Here is a 25,970-nt window from a genome sequence, read left to right on the forward strand (position 1 = left end):
GGACTTTGTGGGTAGGCACTGCTCAGATGGCTGCTGGGACAGCCAACTTCCCAGATAATAAGAGAAATTCTGTATTACACCAATATATCCTTGTCCTGACATTAAACCACACGGGACAGTACAGTCCCTGTATGTTTGGGATGAGTCTAACAAGCCTGGGTATCAAATAAACATCTTCCCTGCATTTCCCTGGTACCTCTCCCACTGCTTCGTTGAATCCTTGCTGGTTCAGTTTCTTTCTGGCTTTGTTCCCTTCTGTTCCTCACCTTTTCCATTTGGCTCAGTCTCAACCCTCACTGCACCACAGAGACTCTAAGAAAATTCTGGTAGCTCTGACTGAGCAGAGCAGCCACATCAGTGTCTTGCACACACTTGGTCTTGATCCTTGTCCAGAAGAGGCTGTCAGCCGCCAGCAGATTCCAAAGTGGTCTGTGAGTATCATCTATGGGGCACATAAGAGATAGCTAAGAAAAGCAAATATTTATTTGCTTGTTTATTTATATATCTATGACAAATTTTCAAACCCAGCTCAACTCCAGCTGTATGCTGGAAAATTGCTAGAGCAGAGGAGTTCACAAACCAAAACTGGTTTTGTGGGCCAGTGAAAACCATTGCTTTGAACTGACTCTAGTTTCCTTTAACCCTGACTCTTGTAAAACCAGAGGTCTGACCTGTGGCAGCAGTACGGATTCAAACCACTGCGTGGAGCCAAAGAAACACTTTTTGAGCAGCTCTACAGCTCCCAGATCCATCATTAGGATGCAACACAGCCCGCAGTAAGTTAAACTCCCAGGTGGTGAGATGCTGTCTCCAGGTGAGGGTCTTGCCTGTGAGATAACTCAGCAGTGCTTAACAAATGTAAATAGCTGAGCAAAACCATCCTCCAGTGCCACTCTGTGTCCTACTGGAGCTTCAGCACAGCCATGCTGGACACCTTGGCTAAAGGCACACCCTCAGCTGAGTGCACACAGCCTACAGCAGGAGCAGCTTCCAGCTCTCCACGTGTGATTGATTTCACATGTGCTGCTAAAAATGCTAAAATGCCAAAAATACCATTATTCCCTTTATAAAGAGAGCCCTTCTGACCTGTAGGGGGCAGGAGGCATCATCAAAGTAAAGTTGGGCTGTGCCTTGCCAGGTTTAGACAACCAGGTGGTATCAGGGCTGTTTTCTTGCATGCCCATGATCTACACAGACAGGTGGTGCTCAGAACATTCGTATCCAACTTCAAAAAGATTTTGGGGGCTACACTGCGAACTGAATGAGCAATGCTTAGCTCTTTTTCCTCTTTAATGGCAATGGCTTCCCATGAACTGTGCAAGTAGGACCTGTGCTGAGCTTAGGAAGAGGAATAATAGATGATGAAAGTGCAAAACTAGCAAGCAAACGGACAGTGGCACACAGTGGAGCACCATGTACCAGCAAGGAAGGAAAACTTCCCACCACATCTCAGCAAACGGGACTGCTGGTAATTTAAGGGGTTTTAAGCACTTTTCAAGCAATAGTGTTCATTTTAGTCAGATAGGATGGCTCCAAACCACTCTTTCGTGCATCCAGGACTTGGAAAATCATGTGCAAGAAGAGGAGCCTGTCCTTCCAGGGCAGCTGGGCGGCCACCGTGGGCGGTGGGTGCAGCACGAAGGGCTCACAGCCTCTGTGTGCTGGGAGCACTGCCTGGCACCAGCACGTCCTGAGTCAGAGCTAAAATATGAAAGAAATGGTTTGAATTCTCCCTCGGAGGATTGCTGTTCTACACGGGTGCCAGCAGCAGCGTTTCAGCCATTCTTGGCAGCAACTCACTGCTGAAATGGAGACTCTCTCTTCCCCCACACCGTGTGTGTGTGTGTGTTTCGGGAAAACTCTGGGGGAACTCGCTGTTTGTGTTTGGGCTGTGCAGGGAGCGCAGGTGGGTCCATGTGGCAGTGGCAAAACAAGTGACCACCAGCAAATCAAGCTGTAAGCGATCTCTGCAATGTTCAAAGTTATGACAAGGTGACAACATGGGATACAGGCGCACTATAGCGGGATGTTTGAGCCATACTAGGTTTTCCTCTTGTTTTGTTGTTTGTTTGTTTGTTTGTTTTGTCTAAACGTAGCGAATTGATATGGATCGTTCTGGTTTTTACACGGAAAATACCGACTTTACACGTGGCAATAGGGGAGCCAGGGATGGCGCGGGTGTGAAGCTGATGAGGTGCCCAGTGAGGCAGAGATGTTTCCACGCGGGGCCAGGAGCTGGAGGGACCGGGAGGGTGAAGTTTCTCCACCGGCGGGACACAGGGAGTTGAGGCGGTGCCGGGCGGTGGCGTGGCTGCCGGCGGAGGGGAGGGATGGCAGGCGGGGCCGGGCTGTGCCGTGCCGGGCTGTGCCGTGCCGTGCCGGGCTGTGCCGTGCCGGGCGGGGCGGGGCCGGGCTGTGCCGGGCTGTGCCGTGCCGGGCTGTGCCGTGCCGGGCGGGGCGGTGCGGGGCTGTGCCGTGCCGGGCTGTGCCGTGCCGGGCTGTGCCGTGCCGGGCTGTGCCGTGCCGGGCGGGGCGGTGCCGGGCTGTGCTGTGCCGGGCGGGCTGTGCCGTGCCGGGCTGTGCCGTGCCGGGCGGGGCGGTGCCGGGCTGTGCCGTGCCGGGCGGGGCTGTGCCGGGCGGGGCGGTGCCGGGCGGGGCTGTGCCGGGCTGTGCCGTGCCGGGCTGTGCCGTGCCGGGCGGGGCGGTGCCGGGCTGTGCCGTGCCGGGTGGGGCTGTGCCGGGCTGTGCCGTGCCGGGCTGTGCCGTGCCGGGCTGTGCCGTGGCGGCGATGGCGGGGATGGCGGAGGCGCTGGCCAAGGAGCGGGCGGTGGCGGCGGGCGCGGGGCAGCACGACCGCGCCGTGCCCTACCTGGGGCAGCGCTTTGAGCCGCTGCGCCAGGAGTGCCTGCAGGGGGGGCGGCTCTTCCAGGACCCCTCCTTCCCCGCCGGCCCCGCCGCCCTCGGCTACCGGGAGCTGGGGCCCCGCTCGCACAAGACACAGGGCGTCGTCTGGCGCAGACCCACGGTAGGGCGGCGGGGCAGGGGTGGGGGGGATCCCCGGTAGCATCGATTCCCGGGAGCGTCGTTCCACAGCGTCACCCAGCTTTTCTCCTTCCTCCCACGCCGTAAATTTGGGTGGGTTGGAGGGGCGGGCGCGGTGCGAGCCCTCCCCGCGCTGCAGAGCCGCTCGGTGCAGCCGCGGGGCTCCGGGGCTCCGCTTCGCTCCGGGGACAGGCCGGCAGCCATCCGCTCCGCCTGGGGAACAAACAAATCCCAAAAGCCCTTCTCCTCTCCATCCACAGCACTCCGTGCGGACAGATCGCTTTGGGTGGCGCTTGGGGCCGTCTCCTCCCGTAACTCTTTCCCTCAGCAGAGCCACGAGTTGAGCAGCGTGTGGTTTATTCCCGAAGCAGCCCTGCCAGCCATGGGAGCCATGGGGCCGGGTGGACTCCGGGGCACCTCTGAAAGACCTCGGTGTAGTCAGTGGTGGAGAGGTAATGGCAGGGCGGTGTGTGCTCGTGTGAGAAGCAGCGCACCTCCTGGCACGGCCTGTGAAGTGAGGTGGCTGCACACGAGCTTTGCTCCCCGGCTCCGTTCTCACTGCGCTCGGTGTGCCCGCACCCGTTCCTGCCCTGCTCCGTCCCTGTGGCCTTCATCCGCTCTGCTCCATGGTTTGGTTAATTCGCTGCAAGTGGGGCCTTGTTCCCTGCCTTACCTGCGGTGTAATGCAAGGTTTGTTTTGTTCCCAGGAGCTGTGCTCCAGCCCCCAGTTCATAGCCGGCGGAGCCACTCGCACGGACATCTGCCAAGGGGCGCTAGGTAAGGCGGGGGCACAAACTGAGCTTTCCATGTGGTGCTGCCCCGGGACAACACGGTTTCCACGTGGCTGTAACTCACTCTGTAAATACCCCCTTTTGCATCCTACCGCCTCCCTTCATATCAAATCCGACCTTTCTCACCTTTCCTTGGCATTTGCAGGTGGGGACCGTGTGTGCGGCCACTGAGCACAGCCTTTCTGCGTGCACCAGACAGGGGTGGCACACACACGGGTTTCCTGATGGCTTTTCTGATCGTGGCCAGTTCCTTCCACGTTCACATCCCTCTGCCTGACAGCAGCCTGACTCATTTCTGCCTTTAGCAGCTTGCTTGGAAGAGCACTTGTGTGCATAGCAGGACTTCTTTTTCCCAAGTGGGAAAGAATTCTGCCGAGCAGGAGGAACCTCCTGAAACCTGGGGAGATGCTGTAGAGAGAAAAGAAGTTGTATGGGGGTTTTCCTGCCAGCTGCCAGCTCTTGAGGAAGACAAAACTGGGGTGTTTCAGGAGGGATGGGCCAGCCTGTGAGCCCTCTGCTTTTGCCATGGTTTCTGCTCAGTCTGTGCAATGGCAGCCCCTTGGTGGGGCTCTCCAGGGGAGCTCTGGGGGCTGCAGGGAAGTGCCAGGGGACAGTGGGGGACAAATGGCTTAGCCTGGCTGGGAGTGCACAGCTGTCCCCATCTGGAAGCCTCTCCTGCCTAGCCTGACGGAAGGGGTTTCAGGTGGAGGATGTCTGCAGAGATATGAGGAGAAGAAATAAAGTGAAGTGAAAGCAGCAGGTTCCTATGCCATAGCTGTAGTGAGAGGATTTTAGATTAGACAGACAGCACGGTTGAGAGAAAGCTCTTATGCAGGAAACATGACTAATACAAGCTGTACTGTGCTGCTGCAGTTGGCAAAGGAACCAAGTTCTGTTTGTTTGCTTTCCAATATTCACCACACTGTGACTTCTTAGCTTCTAGTCCCACTGCTGCTATTTGTGGGTTCGTGTCCAAAAATGTAACAGGCAGAGAAGCTTATATTTTGTGCTTATGTTCTCATTCAGAAGTTTTTTAGGTTGGTGCTTTGACAACCAGACACAATTAGTATAAAAAATCCGTGACAGTAAAAATACTTAGATTATGAGCTTTGTTCTCCTCATGCCCCAGTACCATTGGTGGTGTGGGTTAGGCCCTGTTGTACCTTAGGTTGTTGCCATGTCACCAGCTTCCTTCCTGTGCTCTCTCCACCCAATACCATGTCTCCCACCATCACTGGTTTGGCATGAAGCGTGTCCCAGTGCTTTAACACACTTGCCAGACATCTGTTATCTCTTTTTACTGTGAAACTTTATGGTAAGAAGTTCTTCAAATCGAAATTAAAGTTTACTGTAATGTCATTTCAACATCTGGCATTTCTGTAGAGATGCTGTTTTCTGGAGTCACTTAGTTGTTTTCTGCCTTCTGCTTTTCCAGCTTTTCTCTCCAGATGCTGTGGCAGCAAGAGCATGAAAGATTTGAAGCTTCATTTTCAAGTTGTGAAATTGCTGTTGCTAATACCAAATTCTTTTAAATTAATGAAAGCATTTGCTGCCCTAGTGGTCTTTGGAGCAGTCAGATGTTCTCATGGGCTTGTATGGGATCACCAGAGGATATGAAATGACTCACAGCTGGTATTTTTGTACCTCCTGACTATATCTGAATCAGAGGCTGTCAGTGTTCTTGTTTGTATCTCCTTTTTCACCATCACTAAGTACTGTGATGACCCTCCTGGCTGTCTTCTCATGAATCTGGGCAGGATTTTGGTATTGTGTGGCAATTGTTGATTAAAAATTAGATGCTTTTGATCTTATCTCTATGTAGCCACTGAGTTCCTAAGAGCCTGGATGGATTCTCTGCTCTTTCACTTCTTTCCCAATGGGGCTGGCAGATGCACTGTAAAAATGCTTTTTTTAATTTTTTTTTTTCCACTGCCCTATCTGACACCAGCATTTGTACTGATAAATTTGCTTAAGCTTCCATTTACTTGAACTTTGTATTTACTTTGAATGTTCATGTCCTGTCACATTTTAGGATGTTATAGAGAAGATTACAGTGGAAGATGTCAAGTACTTTTGAAAACCTGTACATTTTATTATGCTGCTTCTTTTCTATAGGAAGCTTTTGTAGTCTCATTTATCCCCCAAAAGGCTTGATCAAAAAGCAGCAGACCTGTGCCCATGGGAAGTTCCACTGCTCAGTTGCTGAGCCCTTCAGAACATCTGGGAGTACTGCAGGGACAGATGAGGCATCCAGAGCTCACAGACTCATCACATCTGCATGGCAGCTTCTTGACAGGGAATGTGTTACCAAACAGCTCAGCTAAGGAGCAGAGTTTCTTCTAGCTCAGGAGTCTTTGGCCTGGTGCAAAGAATTTGTTTCATTGCTTTTGACCTGGACTATAAGAAACTGATGCATATAAGGCATAGCTGATCATCAGTGCAGAAAAGGTTCTCCAGACACCAAAGTTCTGCCCCTTGGGATTTGGATTATCCTTTATTCTGGCCTTGGGAGGGTTTTTTTGTTTTGGTTTGTTTTTGTTGGGTTTTGTTGTTGTTTCGTGGATTTTTTCCTTAGGAGAAACTTTTGAAGGCGAGTATTTGGAGTTGGTTTTGCAGTATCAGATCTGCAAAGTCAGTGATGGTATTTGGTTCCGAATGGCAGCACATGAGATGTGGTGACTCATTACAGCTGAGGGGAGGATCTGAAGCCAGAGAAGCCTGGTTCACCCTTAACCACCTTTTTTTTGTAATAGATGTCACCATGGTATCACAACACTGGGGTGTAAACAGCACAGGATCTCCCAGCTGCTGTTTGGATGCAGGTGTCTCCTCCTTACATAACAAATGTGTGAAAAAATAACAAATTGAATAGGTTGGATTTAGAAAATCAGTCCCATGGTTTTCTCATGCTGGCAGCCACTCTACTGCCAGTGGGTTGCCACAGCCTTGTGTTTGTAACCATAAAACTTTCTGGAGTGCCTTGGTGTTAATATGAATATATTCAGTAGCTGTTAATCTAAGACTGGTTTAAAACAATGATGAGTCTGTGACTGGCAGAATGTACATTTTCCCTTTTACCCCATACTCTTACATGAGCTGTGCAGTGACCAGAGGAGGTGCCTTTTGCTTACAGCCCTTCAGGCATTTGATGGGTGTGTTTTGTCTTTTCTTTCCAGAATGGCTAATTTTAAGCCCTTACGGCTATTTATGCTCACCTTGCAATTACTTTTTTTTTTTTTCCTAACATTCTTGTTACAGCTGGAGATTAGGTAAATGCAGAGATGGGTATATGGAAATAACAAATACAATAAAACATTGAAAGCAAGAAAAAGTAAGCATGACAGAACAAATAATAGCGCTTCTTGTTAATATGTGTTATAGATAAACTCACAGCCTGATAATATTCCCTTTTCTGATAACCTTGTTCTGCCTACTGTTCATTTACAAAAATTATTTATGATTAATGTAGCCTTGGTAACACTCCTTTCAGACTCTGAGCAACCTGTCTGTCAGCCTCTCCTTGGACTTTTCTTCCCTATCAAAGGAAAATCACTGTCAAGAACTTTACAGAAGCATCAGTTCTGGAAGTTCAGATTATTTGGTAATGACCTTGCTCAGGCTTGCTTAGTGCAGGCTAGAATTCCAGGTATAATCACAAGATCTGTTCTCCTCCAGGGTCTGAATTATCAGGTGTGCTTTTAGTGATGGCTGCTCACAAAGGAAGAGATGATATCCTGGCTACTGAGTGCTTTTAGGAGTGGAAACCAAAAGATAGACATCCATATATGCTGCAGCTGCCTTTAAACCTCAAGACCTTGCCCAAAGTTGTCAGAGTTAAGATTTTTGCTTGACTCCAAGTTCTTGTTAGAAACCAGTATAAAGTTCAACTGAGAGATTTTACAACAGGCTGTGATTTCAGTCTGCCTTGATGGGACAGCTAGAAAGTAAAGGAAATTCTTTACAAATTCTGCTTGTGGGTGTGGAGGTCCTCTGGAGGGAGTTTCTCCTTGAATTTCCGTGCTTCTTACCTCCAGGGGAAGCATGACTCAAAGATGTGTTACAGCATTAAAGTGTATGTTCATAATCTGGAGGCCTGATCAGCTTCTTGGACAAGCCTTCCTGAGCTGCTGTTGCCATTTGAGTTGTTCATTTGTTCTGCCTGTGCTGCTCCCTGCCTGCCCAGCCCCTGCCCAGGGTATGGAATAGAAATACCAATATTTTTTGGGAAGAATGGTGTGACAGCTGCCCTCTGAGCCAGACTCTTTCCTCCTGGCCCTGTCTTTCGCAGCAAATGCCTTTGCTACCTCTGGATGCAGGTCCCAGGGAAGAGGGTCTCAGCTCCTTGAAGGAGGCAGTGAGAGGAGTCACCACTTTGCAGGGCGAGATGGATGTGCTGTGACAGAGAAGGGAGGGGAATTTCATCATTGCTTCATAGCCTGTCACAGGAGAATAGCAAGGTGACTTTCCTGTTTAAAAATGTCTCTGACATGCTGAATTTTCCATTGCTGAACAAGCAGCCAGAGGCAGGACTGAAGGGAAAGTTTTATGTTCTTCCCCTCTGGGCTGTGAAGCAGGACAAGAACCTTAGGTTTTGAAATTATTCTGTAATTTCCCCTCTACCTTTCCTGAGATGTGAGAAGATGTGTGGGACAGACAGATTTCACGGAGCTACTGCTGGGGTCAGCCATGCAAAGCAAGGGCAGCCTGGAGAGAGCTGCAGGTTATCCGTGCTCCTGCTGCTGTTGTCTGAGCAGTGATGGATTTGGGCCTGAGGGTGGACCTCGAGGGCTGCTTTAGAATTAATTCACCCTGAGACTTTCTCCCATTTGGATCCCAGCTTCTCACCCACAAGCTTTTGAGCCTTTTCCCCTGGGAGAGAGGTGGCTGTGTAGGCACTGCTGCTTTGCTGGCTTCTGTCTGCTGACAGCTGTGGCAGGTTCACACACTGAACCTGCAGTCCTGCAGGACTCTTTTGTGGGATCTCAGGTGCAATACCCACGGCCCTCTGCTCACAGAGCAGGGGAACAGCAGATCTGGTAAAGGTAACAAGGAGTTTTGTGTCGGGCTGTGGCACTCAGGGGATCACCTGGGTCTCTAAATCTCCAACCACCGCACAAATGGGCTGCAGGAGGCCGTGGCTGAGCAGAAGGGTAACTGCTCTGATAAAGTAAAACTGGGCTCTGAAAAGAATTACAGAAAGTAGAGGTGTAATGTTTATAGAGCTGAAGTCTCTTCCTCCCTCTGCGTGGCTGGAGACGGTGTGAAAAACACTGTCCAGGCAGCCTGTGGTGTGCAGCCTGGTGGGTGTTGGCTCCATCCCAGGCAGGATGAGGAGGTGTGTGGGACTGGGAAACAGTGCCTGCCTTCAGGCCTTTCCTGCCTCTCTGTGACTGTGCTGGAGACCAGACATGGGACTAAACAGAGAGGCCTCGAGCAAGAGCCTCCAGAGATGTGTAAGGTGAAAGGAGCTCCTGTTTGCAGGGAGGATAGCAAGAGACCTTAAACGGAGCTTACCCACAGGACAAGTCCCTGGATAGCAAGGCAACATGTTTATTGAACATGGGGAAGGGAAAAGAATGCAGCCTGTGCCTGAGAAAACACTGTCCCTTTGAGGAGAAATTGCACCCCTAAGTACCTGTGTGTGCCCACAGGCTCTTTGCCTCTTCTCTGCGCTGCTTCCTATCATGCAGGCACTCAACTGAATATTAAGCTTTCTTTCCAACAGCGCCAGAATGGGTGATAACTGTGGTGGTAGGTCAGAAAAAGCCTGCTTTGACTTTTTTTTATGACTTTAGTCTTGAGGAAACACTTGCCTAGATCTGGAGAGTATTTGCGTTCATATATATTTGATCTGTCTCAGAGATGAAGTGATGGGAAGGATCATCCTATCTCAGCTGAGGGAATTGTTGGTTATAATGCACAATCCTCATGCAGTGCAAAAACTAAAGTTTGAATAATAAATGCTGACTGGTTTGGGCTTTGTTTTCCTTTTCTTTTTACAGGGGACTGTTGGCTCTTGGCAGCCATTGCTTCTCTCACCTTGAATGAAGAGATTCTGGCCCGTGTTGTTCCCAAAGACCAGAGCTTCCAGGATAACTATGCAGGAATTTTCCACTTCCAGGTATGTGGAAAACAACCTTTTCCTCTTATTGGGCAGGAGCCAGTGTGGCTGGCTATGTGTGATCCGTGTGTGATCTTTCCTGGCATGGCTCTGTGGGATGTCAAAGAGCCAGAGAGAAAAAAAGGAGACATCTAAAAAGGGTGGTGGAAGGAACAAGGCCATTAATCAAAGATCTGGGAGCAAGGGCTGCCTTTGTGGTCCTTCCTCCCTGAGAAGAGCCAGCTGAATATGTGCATCCCTGAACAGGGTGGGTAAAGCTGGCTGCGACAGGGATTACTTTTCTCCCAGGGAAATTGCCGTTCAAAGATAAATGTCCTGGTGACAGGAGTGCACAGCATGAGGTGGTGATGGATGTTTGTGCTCTCTTTCCCTCAGTTCTGGCAGTATGGGGAGTGGGTGGACGTGGTGGTGGACGACAGGCTGCCCACCAAGAACGGGGAGCTGCTCTTCGTGCACTCGGCGGAGGGCAGCGAGTTCTGGAGCGCGCTGCTGGAGAAGGCCTACGCCAAGTGAGTCAGGGCCAGGCTTCCCCCCACTCACATCCCTGCTTCTCCATAGCATCCTCAACTGCATGGATGCTGTGCATTAAAGTGTCAGTCTGCTCATTAGCCTTTGCAGCTTCTGGAGATCCCCACAATGGCTCCTTTGCTACAGCGTTGTTGACGGGTGCCTAAGACAAGGAGCCAAAAGCATTGGATTTGTTGCCAGCCAAGAAAAGTAGCTCTTGCATCTCATGGTGAAGCTGTTCCTGGAGCAATCTGCTGTCACCAGGGCCTGGGAAGTTCCATTTCATGTGCTCTATGCACTTCTGAAGGCTTGGCAGCTGCAGTGCTTCAGTGCGCAAAGCACATCAGTCCATGTGCCCATGTCTGTGTTCCGTGCTCATACCTGAATCTCCATTTTTGGGTTGGCCAGAGAGGAATTCTGTCCTCTAGTTCTACTATTTTGAATTGACTTAAGAAATTTAGATCTGCTGAAAATCAGACCCATAAAGGGATTTAAAGATTCTAAACTAAACTCTTTAGTAGAACTAAAGAGGCAAATTGTTTGGTCTTAATTTTTTTTTAATATATTATTTTTTCTTCAGATATTGTTCATGGTTCCTGTCATTGGTGTGACTGAACCTGCAAGGTGTATGCATGATTGTGTAATATTTGATGCTGGGCTTTCCAAGTACAGAGGTCTAAGAAGCAAAGCTGAGGGTCACGTTTGTAGCTGCTGTAATGCTCCTGAAAGCAGAAATGCCGTGACAGCTGGCACATTGATTGCCTCTCCTGAAGGAAGATGAGAACAGAGAGCCTGATGGCTGTGTGTGTGAGAGAAGAGGAGAACAGGGAACCTGATGGTTGTGTCTGTCTCCCATTTTGTGCAGGCTGAACGGATCATATGAGTCCCTCTCTGGTGGCAGCACCACCGAAGGCTTCGAGGACTTCACCGGTGGCATTGCAGAATGGTATGAGCTGCAGAAGCCACCCCCCAACCTCTTCAAAATCATTCAGAAGGCACTCCAGAAAGGCTCTCTCCTTGGCTGCTCCATTGATGTGAGTTAGCAGGTTTATTTCTGGGTTCTTGCCGTGCACACAGGCTGGGGGTGGACCTCTGCTGCACCCGCAGGAGCTGCACACAGGATGCCAGTCCCCTCTGCCTATGGTTCCCTGCTCTGCCTTGTGCCTGAAGGATTTGACCCACAAATGTGACCCAAGCATGTGCTCTTCGTGGGGGTTAGGCTGAAACAAAACATCTTTAGTTCATGTAAAAAGCTCGTTCCCTTGTGCCTCTTCCATGAGACCTTCTGCTGTTTAGTAGGTTCATGGTAATGAACCACACAGAGAACCTGTATGGGGTCCTGATGCACATCTGTGTTCCTAAGAAAGCCTTAGCTTGGCAGCAGGATGGCACAGGCTAAGAGGGTTTGGACAGAGAGCTGCTGCTAATGGCTCCTGCAGTCAGGTGCTCAGAGGTGACAATGTCCATCCTTGCTGCAGCCTTTTTGTTGCACAAGTTGTACCTAAAATGTTCCCAAAAGATCTGGGCTCTGTGCTTGAAGCAGAGAGTCTCGGACTGTTGCCAGACCTTTAAAAGGTTTTATGGGAAGACACACTGTCTGAAGCTGGACCCAGATGGGAAAGAGGAGCTTTGGCCCTGCCTTCAAGGATTCAACATTGCTTTTAGCCTTACTGAAATGAATCTAAGTATTGTTATTGTGGTAATCACCCTCCTCCCAAATGAGATTGCATGTTAGTTATGTCTAAAGGGAAGGTAAATTGTTTACAAAAACTCCATTCATAATATAAATGTAAATGTTTCCTCCCATTTTTCAAGTTAAATTGGAGTCCCAGGAGAGGGAAGCTTCACAGCAGGAAAAGTGCTTGGTTAATGTCAATTTGACTTCATGATATTTTCAAGGCCTGTTTTACTTGTTTGCATTTAGATAAGAATCTGACATCTGGATTTTTGCCCCAGACTGATACAAATCCCTTGGGTGGTTGGGGAGGAGAGTAAATATATTATGTTGTTGATAAGTGCTGGCACTTTCTGTAGTGTAAATTAACTGTTGCTGAGTTTATCCTTCAAAAAAAAAAAAAAAAACCAACTTGTAAAATCTTTCCTTCTCATCTGCAAGAGAAATAGGGACACAGAGATTTTGCATTAAATGGAGAGTGTGCTGAGGGGCAGTAATAGGCTATGAATTGACATCAGGAATCCTGCCTGCTCAATCCAATCCTCTTTGTTTGTTTAAGCTTCAAATATTGTTTAAAGGTCACACACTTCTGAAATGGTGGAAAGACAGTGACAGCCACATGTTTCATAGGTGGTTAAACATTTGCTGTCTGGCAATAAGTGACTTTTCTCTGCAATGTTTAAAGGCCAGACTGCCCAAGCAATGGCTGTGAAAAATTGAGAGGGGATGTGCCTTCAGGTATGGATGGCATCCAAAGTTCAGTCTCTTCCCTTGCTGCAGAGCTGGGGAAAGGGAGGGGAACCTCCCACCCTGCTTTGGAGCTGAAGGGGATGTTTTGACCCTGAAATTTGCTGGACCTGAGTGTGATCCCAGTGTAGCTTCAGGCTGGTCACTCCATTTTTCTCCTGGTCCCTTGAGAATATGGAATTTATCCAGTGTATCCCCTTTGGAGATGCACAAGAGTGGCTGCACCACACAAGTGTTTTGGAGCCAGGAGGGAACTTTGCTGCAGTGCCAGGCTTCTGATGTGCACCCATGGCACGAACATGGTCCCTGGGGTTCCAGCACCACCACGTGTGCTGCTGTCCCCTCTCCCTGCTCTGTCACACTTGTTGCCTTGGTGCAGCAGCTCAGCCACTCTTGCAGCCTCACAGTGAGATCAGAGCACAGCTGGAGGGGGAAGCTTTGTTCTGTTGGATCCCCTGTCCGTGGGAAGCTGCAATCACTGATGTCCTTTGCTCCTCCAGATCACCAGTGCTGCAGAAACAGAAGCTGTCACCTCCCAGAAGCTGGTGAAGGGACATGCCTACTCGGTCACCGGGGCAGAGGAGGTAGGTGTGCCACCCCAAGGTGCAGCAGCTTTTGTGTGTGGCAACCACAAACCCATCTTCAACCCTGCAAATTCTTAAGTGTCACCTGTTTTACTGAATTGGGTTTTGAGTCTCTTCCTTCTGAAGGAATGCTTAATTAGATGGTATGTTTTGGATAAACACAGATTTGCCTTTCTGGGTGTTTGACCAAAAAAAAAACCCTGTTTTTCCATAAGCATGGCTATTTCCCACTGAGCAGGGTGGTGAGCAGCTCTGTGCAGAGGGCATGCTACCCTCTGCTGGTGACCAGGCCCTTCAGTGCAGCTCTGTACAGCAGGCCACACTTTGTACCTTAGAAGCACAGCAAGAAGTGTCCCTAGCAAAAAAAAAATCATGTGTTGTTGTCCCTGAAGTGCCTGCTGAACAGCACCTTTCAGCTGGGCTTGGTGCTCAAACACAAGGGGCCTGCCCAAGAGCAGGTGACTGGGGAAGGCAAGACAAAACCAAGGAAGCAGATCATGGCCTCCTTCCATGTGTGCAGTGGATTCTTGGTTAGCTCACTGATAATTGTTTCCAAAATAATTCCTGAAAGCTCAGGGTGAGGGGTAAAGAGCTGCTGATGTGCTGTGCTGGTTTGTGGGTGTGCATTTGGTCTTCTCCTCACAGCAAAAGCCAGGAAGAGGGAGTTTGTTCACCTTCATTCACAAGCAGGCATGATTTAGCCAGGCTGTTCCTTTGGAGGTCTGTGCAAACTCTGTGAGGGTAGTTCAGCTGGGGTGTCATCTCTGGACTGTGCTGCTGCTCTGCAGCTTTCTTGGCTTCAGGCTGCAGAGGTGCACCAGCTCCTGCCTCACGTGGGTGCTGTGTGCTCCCCAGAAGCAGTGGTGCTCCCACTGGAGCTCTCACAGCTGGCTTGGCCTGGCCTCTGGGTGTTTGCAGAGACCAGCAGATGGCAAGAGGAGGGGCTGAGGCTGCTGCTCTGTGGGGCACTGGTGTGGTCAGAGGGGTTGTGGCCAGTCTGAGTGTTCTGGCTGTCGTAACAGGCTCCTCTTATATATAAGCAGGGGGGTAAAAAGGCATTTGAATGTGAAGAGACAGTTTATATCTAAGCAATGACTTTGAGAAATATCTCTGTACCTGCTTTTTGGCTTTTGTATAGCAGTTTTACATTCCCCTTGCTTGCAATCCTATCAAAGGTGATTTTTTAGCAGCACAAATCAGACATTTTGGTTTTCACGGGCTTTGGTTTGTGCATGCTTGTAAAACTTGTCTGGACAAGCCTGGTTGTGTGCAGTTCACTCAGAATCAGCTGGACTTATGTCTTTTGGAGCAGATGTGTGCATGTTGTCATGCCTAGAACTGAGATACTTGCTCTGTTGTGTTTTTAATTACTGTAGAAGATGAGGGAAGGAGTGTGGTGCTGAGTCCCTGGTAACTCTCCATAACTTCTGATCCCATCAGGTGAACTTCCGAGGAGCAATGCAGAAGCTGATCAGAATCCGAAACCCCTGGGGTGAAGTGGAGTGGACTGGGAAATGGAATGACAAGTGAGTCAATGGCTTCCTTGCTGCCAGTAGCCCTTTCCTGCAGGGGTGCAGTCATGTTTCTGTGCTTTTGTGTTTCCTACCTGAAATTCCTCTGTAACTCCTGTCTGGATGTGGTGTCACATGGAACTGTTTCAGAGAGAAGCATCCCCTCACTGTCATCTCCCTCCTAGCCATCACAGGATGTGGTGCCTCTCATGCAAATTCCAGTCTTTGTGTAAGATGCAGTGGTTTGGTTGGTGAACCCTAGAAAGCTCCCGGTAGTTTCTGCTTATTTACCAGCCTGGATTCAGTGGTGAGCTTCTGAAAACTCACTTTCTAAAAGGGTTTTAAAATCCATTTCTGCTGTTAGCCATCAAAGCTGGAGTTTACTCACTCCTGTGGCTGGGCAGTTTTTATTCTGACTTCCTTTTTCTGTCTCAGTCCAGGCATTAGCACTTTCTAAAAATAACACTCTGTTTCTCATCCTTCCCTTGGATATTTGAGACGTGAGGTATTTTATGTGCCAGGTGCATCTCTTTTTAATTCTGCAGTGGTTTGAGAATTCTGGATCTGCTGAAAGTTAGATCTTGTGCCAGAAAAGCCACATTAGGGTTTCACCTTTCCCGTGGTAGTTGATGTGGGGTTCTCTTCCAGCTGCCCAAACTGGAGTGGTGTTGACCCTGAGGTGCGGGAGCGACTGACCAGGAGACATGAAGATGGGGAGTTTTGGTGAGTGTCACTGGGCTCCCATTCCAGCAGAAGGGAATGTCAACTGCTCTGCTTTTATTCATGCAAAGTAACCTCTCCCAGTGTGCTCTCCAAGAAGAGCGTGCAAATTCACCCCAAACCATAGTGCTAAACCACAGTGACAGGGAGGGAGGATGGACAAGGTATGGAAAACCTGTCCCTCCTGAGGAGACATTGCCAGTGGCATTGCCTCCCACAGGATGGCGTTCAATGACTTCCTGAGGCATTACTCCCGCCTGGAGATCTGCAACCTGACTCCAGACACCCTGGCAAGTGACAGGTACAAGAAGTGGAGCCTGCTGAAGCTGGATGGGAACTGGAGGCGAGGAGCCACTGCAGGGGGCTGCAGGAATTACCCAAGTAAGAAAAAACGGAGAAACCTTTTACTTGTCCACTTGTACTTTCTCTGGGAGCTTCCAGGAGATGGTTTGGGATGGCTGATGGGATATCTAGGACTGATCTCCAAAAAGTGCAGGTGACTGGGAAATGTGGTTCCCTGATGAGGGTCAGCTGTGGTTGTAAAGGCTGGGGTGGGAGTGGGCAGGGCAGGGCATTGGTTTTCTCTTCTCACAGCTGAGTTTGGCAGTCAGAGCCACATCTGTCCTAGCTGACATGTTCAAACATCATCACTGTTGCTGTTGAAGAAGCCTCTGAGCAGTTTGCTTAAATTCACTTCCCAGACACTTTCTGGACAAATCCACAGTATTTGATCAAGCTGGAGGAAGAGGATGAGGACCCCGATGATCCTGAGAGGGGCTGCACTTTCCTCGTTGGGCTGATCCAGAAGCACCGTCGGAAGCAGAGGAAGATGGGGGAGGACATGCACACCATCGGCTTTGCGATCTATGAGGCAAGGAAAGCTGTGCAGGAACGTGGGAGGAAAAAGAAAAATCATTCCCCCTATAAATGGGATAGGGCAGTTCCCATGCTGGGCTTTCCATCCAAACTCAGATGGGTTGAGTTGGACAGCAGCTGCAGCAAGGAGGCCATAAAGAAACAAAAAGCTGCATTATTGTCTTGCTTAGCCCCTGTCTCTTCTCCAGATGATAGAGGGGTCAGAGAGGCAGGAGTGTGAAAGAGGAGATGGGGAGGAATAGTAGAGAAATTGAGCCTACAATAAAAATCAGGGTGGGCTGCAGGCAGAAGATTCAGCAGGAAGCCACAACCAGCCAGGCTGTGCCAGGCTGTGCCCACGCTGCCCCAGGTGAGCCTCACCTGCCTCAGGGATGGAGCTGGGAGCTGAGCCAGCACTCGGCCTTGCGTGATGTGCCCAGCACCCACCTTCCCCTCAAGCCAAGTATTTTTTTCTTTTTGGTGTTGGCTTTTTTGTTGTTTTTTGTTCAAGAATGTGGATGTCCTTTCTAAGTAATGGTGAAAACAAGATGGAAGTGCCATTCAGCAAGCAAATAACTCTCTCCTTTTCTTCTTGCAGGTGCCCCCAGAGGTATGTGGCATGGGTTGGTGGTCGAGGTGCAGAGTTGGGGCTCAGTGGCTGGCAGGAAGAAGAGGTTCAGAGGATCCTACTCCATTGCAGGACAACATGGCTGCACAGTCTACAGTTAGAGGCCATTTATTCTGGAAGGGGCCCTGAGCCCACACTGCATTTTCAGAGTGTCCTGGACTGGGATAAGGGTGCTCAGTGCTGCAGAAATTCCCCAAAGCAGCTCTTCTGTGGCTCTTCTCCCAGCCCAGCCCCACACTTTCTCTCCCTGCTCTCTTCACCTCTCTTCAGCTGCTTTTTCCAGGTTTGCACAAAGCTCATGTTTGCCTCATGAATAATAGTCCAAGGAGGTGTTTATGTTCATTTCCCTAAGCATTACCTGTTTTGATTTCTCTCTATTTCTACCTGCAGGCAGCTAACAGTACACCCTGGGGGTCACAGAGGGGTGGCAATGCAGCAATGCCTCTGAGCTCCTGCTCCTCAGAGGAAGGACTGAACCCATTACTGGGTTTCCTGTCCCTGTGAGGGTCTGTGCAAGGCAGCAGGGACATCCTGTGGCTGCTGAGGCTGTGCCCAAATGAGAGGCTTTTATGTAAAGTATGGTTTCATCAGCAAAAGGAACGGGGCTACTGGCTAATTAAATTTCTTATGTACTTTTTTAATGTCTTAGCAGTGCTCTGTCACTCACCCTACAGGTTAAAAAAACTCATTTTCATAAGAAAAATTATTCTAGCTACAGTCCCATGACTTTTCCCCCCAAAAGGTGGAATTTTGTCTCCTACTATGCAGCAGGTCTGACAGGTTTTTTAAATTCTTTCTTCATTCTTAAAAATCTGGGAGGACAGGAAGGAGGAGGTTTCTGAGAGATGCACATTCCTGGAGTTGGCTTCTACGGCTGAAACAGCCCAGCAAAGGACCCCTGCAAAAAAAGACCCCATTCTGGAAGGTCACAGAATCATTGAATGGTTTGGGTTGGAGGGGACCTTAAAGATCATCCAGAAACTAAAGAAAGTTCCAGACCCCTGCCATGGGCAGGGACACCTTCCACTAGATGTTACACTCCAAATATTATTTCATTATTTTGTTTTGTTTTATTCTTGGAGCCCTCCATGAGCAGGCTCTGCTCACAGGCAGCCTGACCTCAGAGGCAGAGCTGAGCTGCAGGTGGCACCAGCTCTGGGGACCAGAGGGACATGGCTCATGTGTCATCTCAATTTAAAAAAAAAATTATTGGTGGCAGAGTTTTCCCAATGTCTTCAGCCACCCATCATCATCTGCATGAGCAAATGCATGACCTGAATGATTTATTGCAATGATCTGCAAAATGCATTTGCAGCCACATCTCAGGAGTCCCACCCCCTTTCTCTTATTTTTCAGTTCTGTCAAACTGACATCTTTTTTCTTTTATTTTTTTTTTATTTTCTTTTCCCCAGACATAGATGAGTGACATATCTATGATATTTTTAATTTGTAAATGTAAACAGATGCAGACTGCAGTGGGGTTTTTTCCCTCTCTTTGCTTTTTCTAAGTTTTCTGGCCAGACAAATATTCATCTGAGCAAAAACTTCTTCCTGACCAACAAAGCCCGGGAAAAATCCAACACCTTCATCAACCTTCGGGAGGTGCTGAACCGGTTCAAGCTCCCTGCAGGAGAATACATCATCGTGCCGTCCACCTTTGAACCCAACAAAAATGGGGACTTCTGCCTGAGAGTCTTCTCTGAAAAAAATGCAAACTCCACGTAGGTAGCTTTTGGTGATCATATTACAGCAGTGGGCATGCAGGGAAGATTATTATTATTGGTTTTGTTATTTTTATTTGTTTTGTTATCCCTATTACTATTTAATTAAATTTAAATTTAAAAATGTCTAATGTCTTAGACATGTCACATCTTGAAGAGCAGCTGGGCTAAAGCCTGAGGAAGGGGTGTGGGGTCTTTTGTATTGAGTTGCCCTGATTCAAAGCAAACAAAAACCTTTCTCCATCCTGTAATATTTTGCTGGACATTCCTGCAGCAGTGAGAAACCCGGGATGTTTGTTGTGTGAGGACATATTCAGCTTTTGATGGGCCCTTAGGGGTGTTTGGGCACCATCTGTAGGTCTGGTGCTCCCTCAGCACCTGGGGGACAGCATCAGACACATCAGAATTACTTCAGGGCTCTCATTTTTTTGCTGTTTCAAAGAAGAAATGAATAGACAAAGTTGGATTTGTACCCAAGAACCTGGTCCTGTGCTAAGTAGGCAGTGACCCAAAGCATTATGTGAGGCCCAAAATCCTGCCTGTGGCTCTGCAGGACATTGCACAATTTGTATTGTCTTTTCAAACCCTTGTTGCCATAGCTGGCAAATGACCACTTTCACTGTGCTAAGCAGTGTCCATAGCTGATTAATCTTTGAGTAATTTCTTATTAATTACTTAATTTCTAATTAATTTCTGAGTAATTTTTGAATGTTCATTGTTATTTCCATATTTTAAAGTATTAAAATCTAAACACTGATTTCTTTCTCTTTCTAGGGTGATAGATGATGAAATTGAAGGCAATTTTGATGAGGTACATCAAATTAAATATTTTAAATTGAGATAATTTTGTTGCAAGGGGGGGTTGGAGTTCCTGTTCCCTGTTCAGGGCGATATCGTCTATAGGCATTATGAAGAAATGTTGTCCTACTTCGGGAAAATGGGAAAAGTGTTTTCAATATCCACAGCTGGGTGTCAAGAAAATGGAAATATAATCAGGAATGTAATGGAAACAAGTGCTGTCCTTTATCTAGAACTTGGACTTCCTAGGCAGAGGTACACTCTGAAGAGTTAACTGGAGCCACAGGAAATTCCCTTTGCTCTCCAGGAGTCCAGAGTGCAGTTTTCAGCAGCAGGGCTCTTTCTGCATGTAATGCTTCCAGGAGTAACTAGTGGCTCACCATATGTTTAGTCTTGCTGGAGCTGGAGATGCTTTGCCTACCAATGCAGCTACCCCATGTGTAGTGGGTGTTTTTCCCAGCATTTACAATGCCAGTATTTTGAGGTGCATCTGAAAATCAAACTGAATAAAATCATAGTAAAAACCACTTTGTGCCTTCAACCTTGCCATTTGAATTTTTTACCAAGGGCAAGGAAATGTATTAAGTCTTTCTCAGGCAGAAACTTTTCCCCTTTTGCCTTTTGACATTCTCTGTTTCTGTCTTTTAGACTGAGATCAGTGAAGATGACATCGAACCCAGCTTTAAAAAGCTTTTTGGGCAGCTAGCAGGAAATGTGAGTGCTTTTCTGGTAATATCTTTCTGGCATCATGGGTGAGTGGGTAAGAGAGATGCCTCCCCCAGGAGAGTTCAGCTCTTGTGCAGAGTCAGCTCTCAATTGCGCATCCCGGAATCTGTGCAGTCACCCACCTGCTTCCACTGCAGATTGTGAGCCCTCCTGGTGAACAATCTCTGCTCCTTTTGAACTGTGGGCTTGACTTTTATCTCTGCAGGGCCAGAATTCTGGCCTTGGGCAGAGCATATGGCTGGGCTGGGCCTTCTCCCCAGGCTGCTCTTGCCTCGGGCACACCCTGCTGCTGGGTACGCTGATCTCTGGGAAGTGGTGGTGCTCCAGGGAATGGCAGGTGGGGAGAGCTTCCCACTTGCTTCCATTCAAGGGAACTGAACTCAAAGGGGTGTTTGATATTGGCCAGCTTGCCCAAAGGAATCAGAGGCTGCAGATGGTGTCCGCAGCTCACGGTGGAAAATCTGTTTTCCTCTTTTGCACAGGATGCAGAGATCTCCGCCTTCGAACTGCGCAGCATCTTGAATAAAATCCTGGCTAAACGTAAGTGCCTTCCTCCAACAGCAGCTTCAGATGGCCACCAGCAGGTTTCCACCATGGCCATGGGAGCACAGAGGGCACCAGTGACCTGGACAGGGTCAGAACCTGGGCTCTGCCCCAGACCTGCTGCTTGGTTCCCCATATGGCCACGACCATGTGCTCTCTCTGCTGCCTCAGAGGGCTGCAGAAACGATGGGGCTGTGCCAGCCCAGAAGGTGTTTCACAGGATGTGTGCTTTGGCAGGGTACAGATGGGTGTCTTTTATCCCAGCATCTGCCACTGGGAATTGGCTGCCAGGAAGATGGATGGATTTGAGTAATCCTTGATAATAATCAAGAGAGGTATTGCTGCTGTTTTAGTATTGAACCACCCAGGAGTGATTCAAGCAGTAGCTCAGTCAGTGGTCTGGGGTGTCCCTAAAGAGAAGGAGAAACTTTGAAACTCTGGGCTTCTTGTCCTGTGAAGAGATTCCTAGCTTGGCTCTGCATTATTTTCCTTCCCATTAAACAGTGTTCAAGAAGCAAGTGCTTAGAGAAATAAGTGTTTCTTTAATTTCCAAAGTGAAATCTTATCAGATGGTCAGGACTGTGCTGTATGTCTGTGTGCAGCAGCCAGTAATCAGCAATGGGCTGTTGCTGGCTGCCGAGCTTGGCTTCATGTTCAGCCTTTCATGAAGCCACCTCCTGCTGACCTCCATAAGCTGGAAGTCCACATTGTCCACAGAAGTCCACTTTGCAGGTAGACAGCAAGAGCAGGAAAGCTTTTGTCTCTGTCTCTTACTCCTGTAGCACGCCTACAAACCAGACTTCTCGGGCTGTTTGCCTGGGGACACATCCCAGCTCACTTGCACCCAAAGCCTCTTGGTCAGCTCAAAGCACGGCACCGCTGGAAGCAAATAAAGGCTGGTTGGAGAGCTCATGAGCTGTTTAGGGAGGTGCTGTGGTACAGCATGCAGTGATAACCCTGTCTTTCGCCCTTTCTTCACAGGCCAAGATATTAAATCTGATGGCTTTAGTATTGAGACATGCAAAATAATGGTTGACCTGTTAGATGTATCCTTTAAAGCTCTTCCGAGATAATATTCCCCTTCCTGTGCTGAAGCAGGTGAGCTGCCCTTGCTCCCTGGTGGGTCCATCCTGGTGTGCTAATGGCTCCTGAGGTGGAGAAGCTGGCTTTACCCTGACTCCCCTGAAAAAGCCACTCCCTTGTTATTGTTGTTCACACGTGTAATCCCACCAGGCAATGGGAAAATCCATTATCAAAGTCTGCTTGGAAGCCTTCCCAGCTGTTGGGTGTTCTGGTTTCACTGGGGACAAAGTGATGTTTGTGCTGGGAAAAGGCACCTGGCTCTCAGCATGGTGAGGATGGCCATGAGTTGTTTCACCTCTCTTATCTGGCTGGAGTTGATAAAAGCATCACAAAGCCATGGGGACATAGCAAATGGAAAATGAGGAGAACAAATAGAGTGTTTTGTTTTGGCATGCCATATAGGAAGCAAAAAGTATGTAGGATTTTAGGAGTTTTTGCTCCTAAGAATGAACATGGGTAAAAGTGTAGGAGGAAGGATCAGGTCTAAGAATAGCTGTTCACCTTCTCTGTGCAGTGGGAGTTGAATTGCAGAGTTGGAGAAAGGGAAAATTACCAACACAAGGTGATACTCTTCTATAATTTGGTGCAAAATACAGCAGTCCATCAGGACTCCTTGGCAGGTTTTGGGAGCAGTGCCATGACCAGGTTCTTTTGTTAGCTGTTTGCTCAAGAGCTGAAGGTCTCCAAATAGCAGGCTTGGCTGCAGCTTTCCCTGGTTCTAATCCAGACCCAGGACTTGTGTGCCAGTAACTGCAGGTGTTGAACCCACTGTGCAGAACAAAATGGCATCACCCTGGCTCATTTACACTTGTAGTGCAAAGACATCTGCATCAGGGGTGCAGAAAGAACTTGTGAACTCAGTGATCATGGCCTCAGGGGTCATGATTTAAATTAATTATCTTAATGATTTAAAAAGAAATCTTGGACAACAATTGTGTATTCAACAGGATGAATACAAGTCCTCTCCTTCTGAGAGGACTTGAATCCCTTTTATGTTTGCAATATATTAAGTCACAACTGCCCGTGCAAGTAAACCCAGCAGAGGGAGAGGAAACCCCTTTTTCTTCCCTCTGAAGAAACTTCCTTAACTCAGAGAAGAATGATGGGAGTGGCAAACTGGGACTGAAGGAGTTCCACACCCTCTGGACAAAGATTCAGAAATACCAGGTAAGACACAACCCCTTTGGGAGAACAATCACACGTAGACTGGCTGTAGACTGATTGGTGCCATACAGTGAGCACAGTCACCTTTCCCAGAGCAGGGACTGTGTGTCTGCAGCCCCCCAGGTTTTCTCTTTATCTGCTCTGGCTGCTGCACTAAAAAAACTTTTTAAAGCCACTTTTAGAAAAAAATGGATGTAAGTACCAAGTCTGTCAGACCAATGCTGCAAAGTGTTTTAAGAAACATGCAGGCTGCATTTCAAAATGTTTCATTTCTGCCAGAAGCCAAACCACAGTCTGAATTACTGTCAAGGTTTCACTTTGTGTTTTGCAGAAAATTTACAGAGAAATTGATGTGGATCGATCGGGTACCATGAACTCATATGAGATGAGGAGGGCACTGGAAACAGCAGGTATTTATATTGATCTATCTATAGGATTCCATCAGTTTCAAGCTGGGTTGAGAGATGCTCAGAGCCAAACAGTCCCATCTTAACTTACTGAATTTTGGGCACTCTGGAGCCTTCCCCTCCTGCCACCATGCAAGATGAGGCATTTCATTTTGTATCTGTGTTTACTCTTTGGAAATGCAGTCTTCTAAGTCCTTGGCATTGTCTTTTCAGGGTTCAAACTGAACTGCCAGCTACACCAGGTCATCGTGGCTCGTTTTGCTGATGAGAATCTCATCATTGACTTTGATAACTTCGTGCGCTGTTTGATTTGGCTCGAAACCTTGTTCAGTGAGTACAGGCTTAGTAACCAGACAGGCTCTGCTGCCTTGTGATTTCAGCAGGATAACTCTCCACAAGCCCAGGATCAGGGGTTCAGACAAATTCAAACCTCAGATATTAATCTGGCTTCTCCTAAAGCCAGGAATGTCTTACAGGCCAGGCTGCTGAACCACAGTCAGTCTTCCCTGCAAACAACTCTGATTAAAAAATAGCAGACAATTTAAAATGTTCAGTCTTGCTCCTGCACAATGATTTTAGACTGGCCCTTTCTGACTTGGGGTGTATGCCACTGTCAAGTTTTAGATTCTGGGACTAAATTCCTTATTGATCCTGAAGCACAAGGAAAGGGAAGAATTTCAAATTAGTTCTTGTATTTACCCTTGTCTGTCATCTCTCTCCCACCATAGAAATGTTTAGAAAACTGGACACTGAGAAAAGTGGGACAATAGAATTGAACCTTGTTAATGTAAGTAATTTAATTTAGCTCTAAAACATTTGTTTACATTTTGGAGGGAAAAGTGAGGGGTGTGTGTGTAATGTAGAGTCTGTTCTGCTCCATTCTGACTGAGGATGGCTGGTTTTAAATACTCATATTTGTGCTGGATTTATCCACCTTGAGTATTTATAAGCAGCCTTAGAAAGGTTACCTTTCAAAAATGTACCTACATCACAACTTATTTTCTTAACAGACAAGGCTACCTACCAGAAGCCCTTTATACCTTTGCTGGCAGTAATTTTGGCTTCTTCCCTGCTTTTTCTGTCAACAGAGCAAAATGTAGGTGCAGGTCTGATGGTTTTGCTCACATCTGCTTATTTCTGTCCCGTGTGTGCCCTGTAGAAAGGACTAAGTTTGGAGAAAAGTACTCCCCTACATGTGTTTGACTTGCTTATTACCTGAACATAACATTTCTGAACCTAAGAATCCCAAAACTGATCTAAATGAGATATAAATTTAAATTGCTCAGGAAAGATCCTAAAATTACTTTTGTAACAACAGGCTGACTGTATGCTAGAAATGTGACTATACATGCTTGCTATGTGTCTTTTTACTAAATTTAACCTTGTTTTCCTCTCTCTCTTGTTACAGTGGCTGTGCTTTACTGTCATTTGAGCCACTGGCAGCAGCCTGAGACCTCAACAAGAGCATGATCAGGTGAAGATAATCGAGCTACATACAAGTAATATCCAAACATGAATGTGCCTTAACTCACACAGAGCAAGCAGATTTTTGCACGCAGTCACAAGAAGAAAAGCATTCTACTTCCACAGAAGAACCTGCAACCTCATTTTTATGGGTCTGACAATCTGTGCCAACTATCATATATAGCCTCTGGCCAAAGGCTTTAATTTAGTATCAAACCTCAGTGCAAGGTTTGAAAATACTGCTTTGCTAATATCTTTGTATTTAAGGATTGTTTTACATGACTTCAGGAAGGAAAGCTCATTATAGCTTAACAATCTGGTTTTAAAAAGTTGCTTTTTGAACAACATCTTGCATATGTGAAATTGGGAAAGAGGTAGCATTGCATAACTAAACACCTGAACTCACAGATGGGGGTTCCTTGTATGCTTTGTGTCAAGCCCCAGCACTATTCTAGTTAAATAATCTTTAAAGAATTTGAGTAGCAAGTGCATCTTTGACTAGAGTGAGCATTGAGCCTGAAGTGAACCTGGAGCAGGAGGCTGTTGACAAGAAGATTGTTCCAAGAGAAAGCCCATGCTTTCAGGTGGAATCTTGATTTCCTGTATTGTATTTATCCTCCTCTGAAATACGAGAAAGTATTTCAATAAAAATAGTAGAAATAAAGTTTGCCAGACTGTTATTTCTGCTAAAAATAAGCACTTTTTTTCCCCCCCTTAGAGACAGATCATCATGCAGAGCTTTTGCTTTCAGGAGCAGAAGCTCCTGCCTTTCAAAGGTGAAAACCAGCATGCTGGAGCTAATTGTGGATGTGTGGCAGTTAATGAAACGTTAGATAAGCTGATACTTTAAAAGATTAATGCTTGAACAGCTAAAGGTTTCTAA

General features: G+C 47.7%; 1 protein-coding gene across 4 annotated transcripts; it reads left to right on the forward strand.

Annotated features, from left to right (window-relative positions):
- Positions 1 to 1,054: 1,054 nt before the first annotated feature.
- Positions 1,055 to 25,751, forward strand: CAPN2 (calpain 2). 4 transcript variants are annotated; one of them, XM_086878849.1, is made up of 21 exons: positions 2,759 to 3,025; positions 3,750 to 3,819; positions 9,836 to 9,954; positions 10,330 to 10,463; positions 11,327 to 11,495; positions 13,384 to 13,467; positions 14,908 to 14,993; positions 15,627 to 15,701; positions 15,919 to 16,079; positions 16,400 to 16,569; positions 17,152 to 17,163; positions 18,691 to 18,902; positions 19,677 to 19,713; positions 20,349 to 20,414; positions 20,909 to 20,966; positions 21,951 to 22,015; positions 23,151 to 23,219; positions 23,548 to 23,626; positions 23,837 to 23,953; positions 24,352 to 24,410; positions 25,032 to 25,751. In XM_086878849.1, exons 1-21 carry the CDS (start codon positions 2,789 to 2,791, stop codon positions 25,053 to 25,055), a joined length of 2,103 nt encoding a protein of 700 aa, XP_086734975.1. In that variant the 5' UTR covers positions 2,759 to 2,788; the 3' UTR covers positions 25,056 to 25,751. The 4 variants fall into 4 exon arrangements, with proteins under 4 accessions (XP_086734977.1, XP_086734976.1, XP_086734975.1 ...); XM_086878850.1 differs by lacking the exons at positions 2,759 to 3,025; positions 17,152 to 17,163 and adding an exon at positions 1,092 to 1,906 and having other exon boundaries at positions 16,400 to 16,581; XM_086878847.1 differs by lacking the exon at positions 17,152 to 17,163 and having other exon boundaries at positions 16,400 to 16,581.
- Positions 25,752 to 25,970: the final 219 nt, after the last annotated feature.

This window comes from Cyanistes caeruleus, chromosome 2 (genome assembly GCF_971803275.1).
Source record: "Cyanistes caeruleus chromosome 2, bCyaCae1.hap1.1, whole genome shotgun sequence".
Lineage (NCBI taxonomy): Eukaryota > Metazoa > Chordata > Aves > Passeriformes > Paridae > Cyanistes > Cyanistes caeruleus.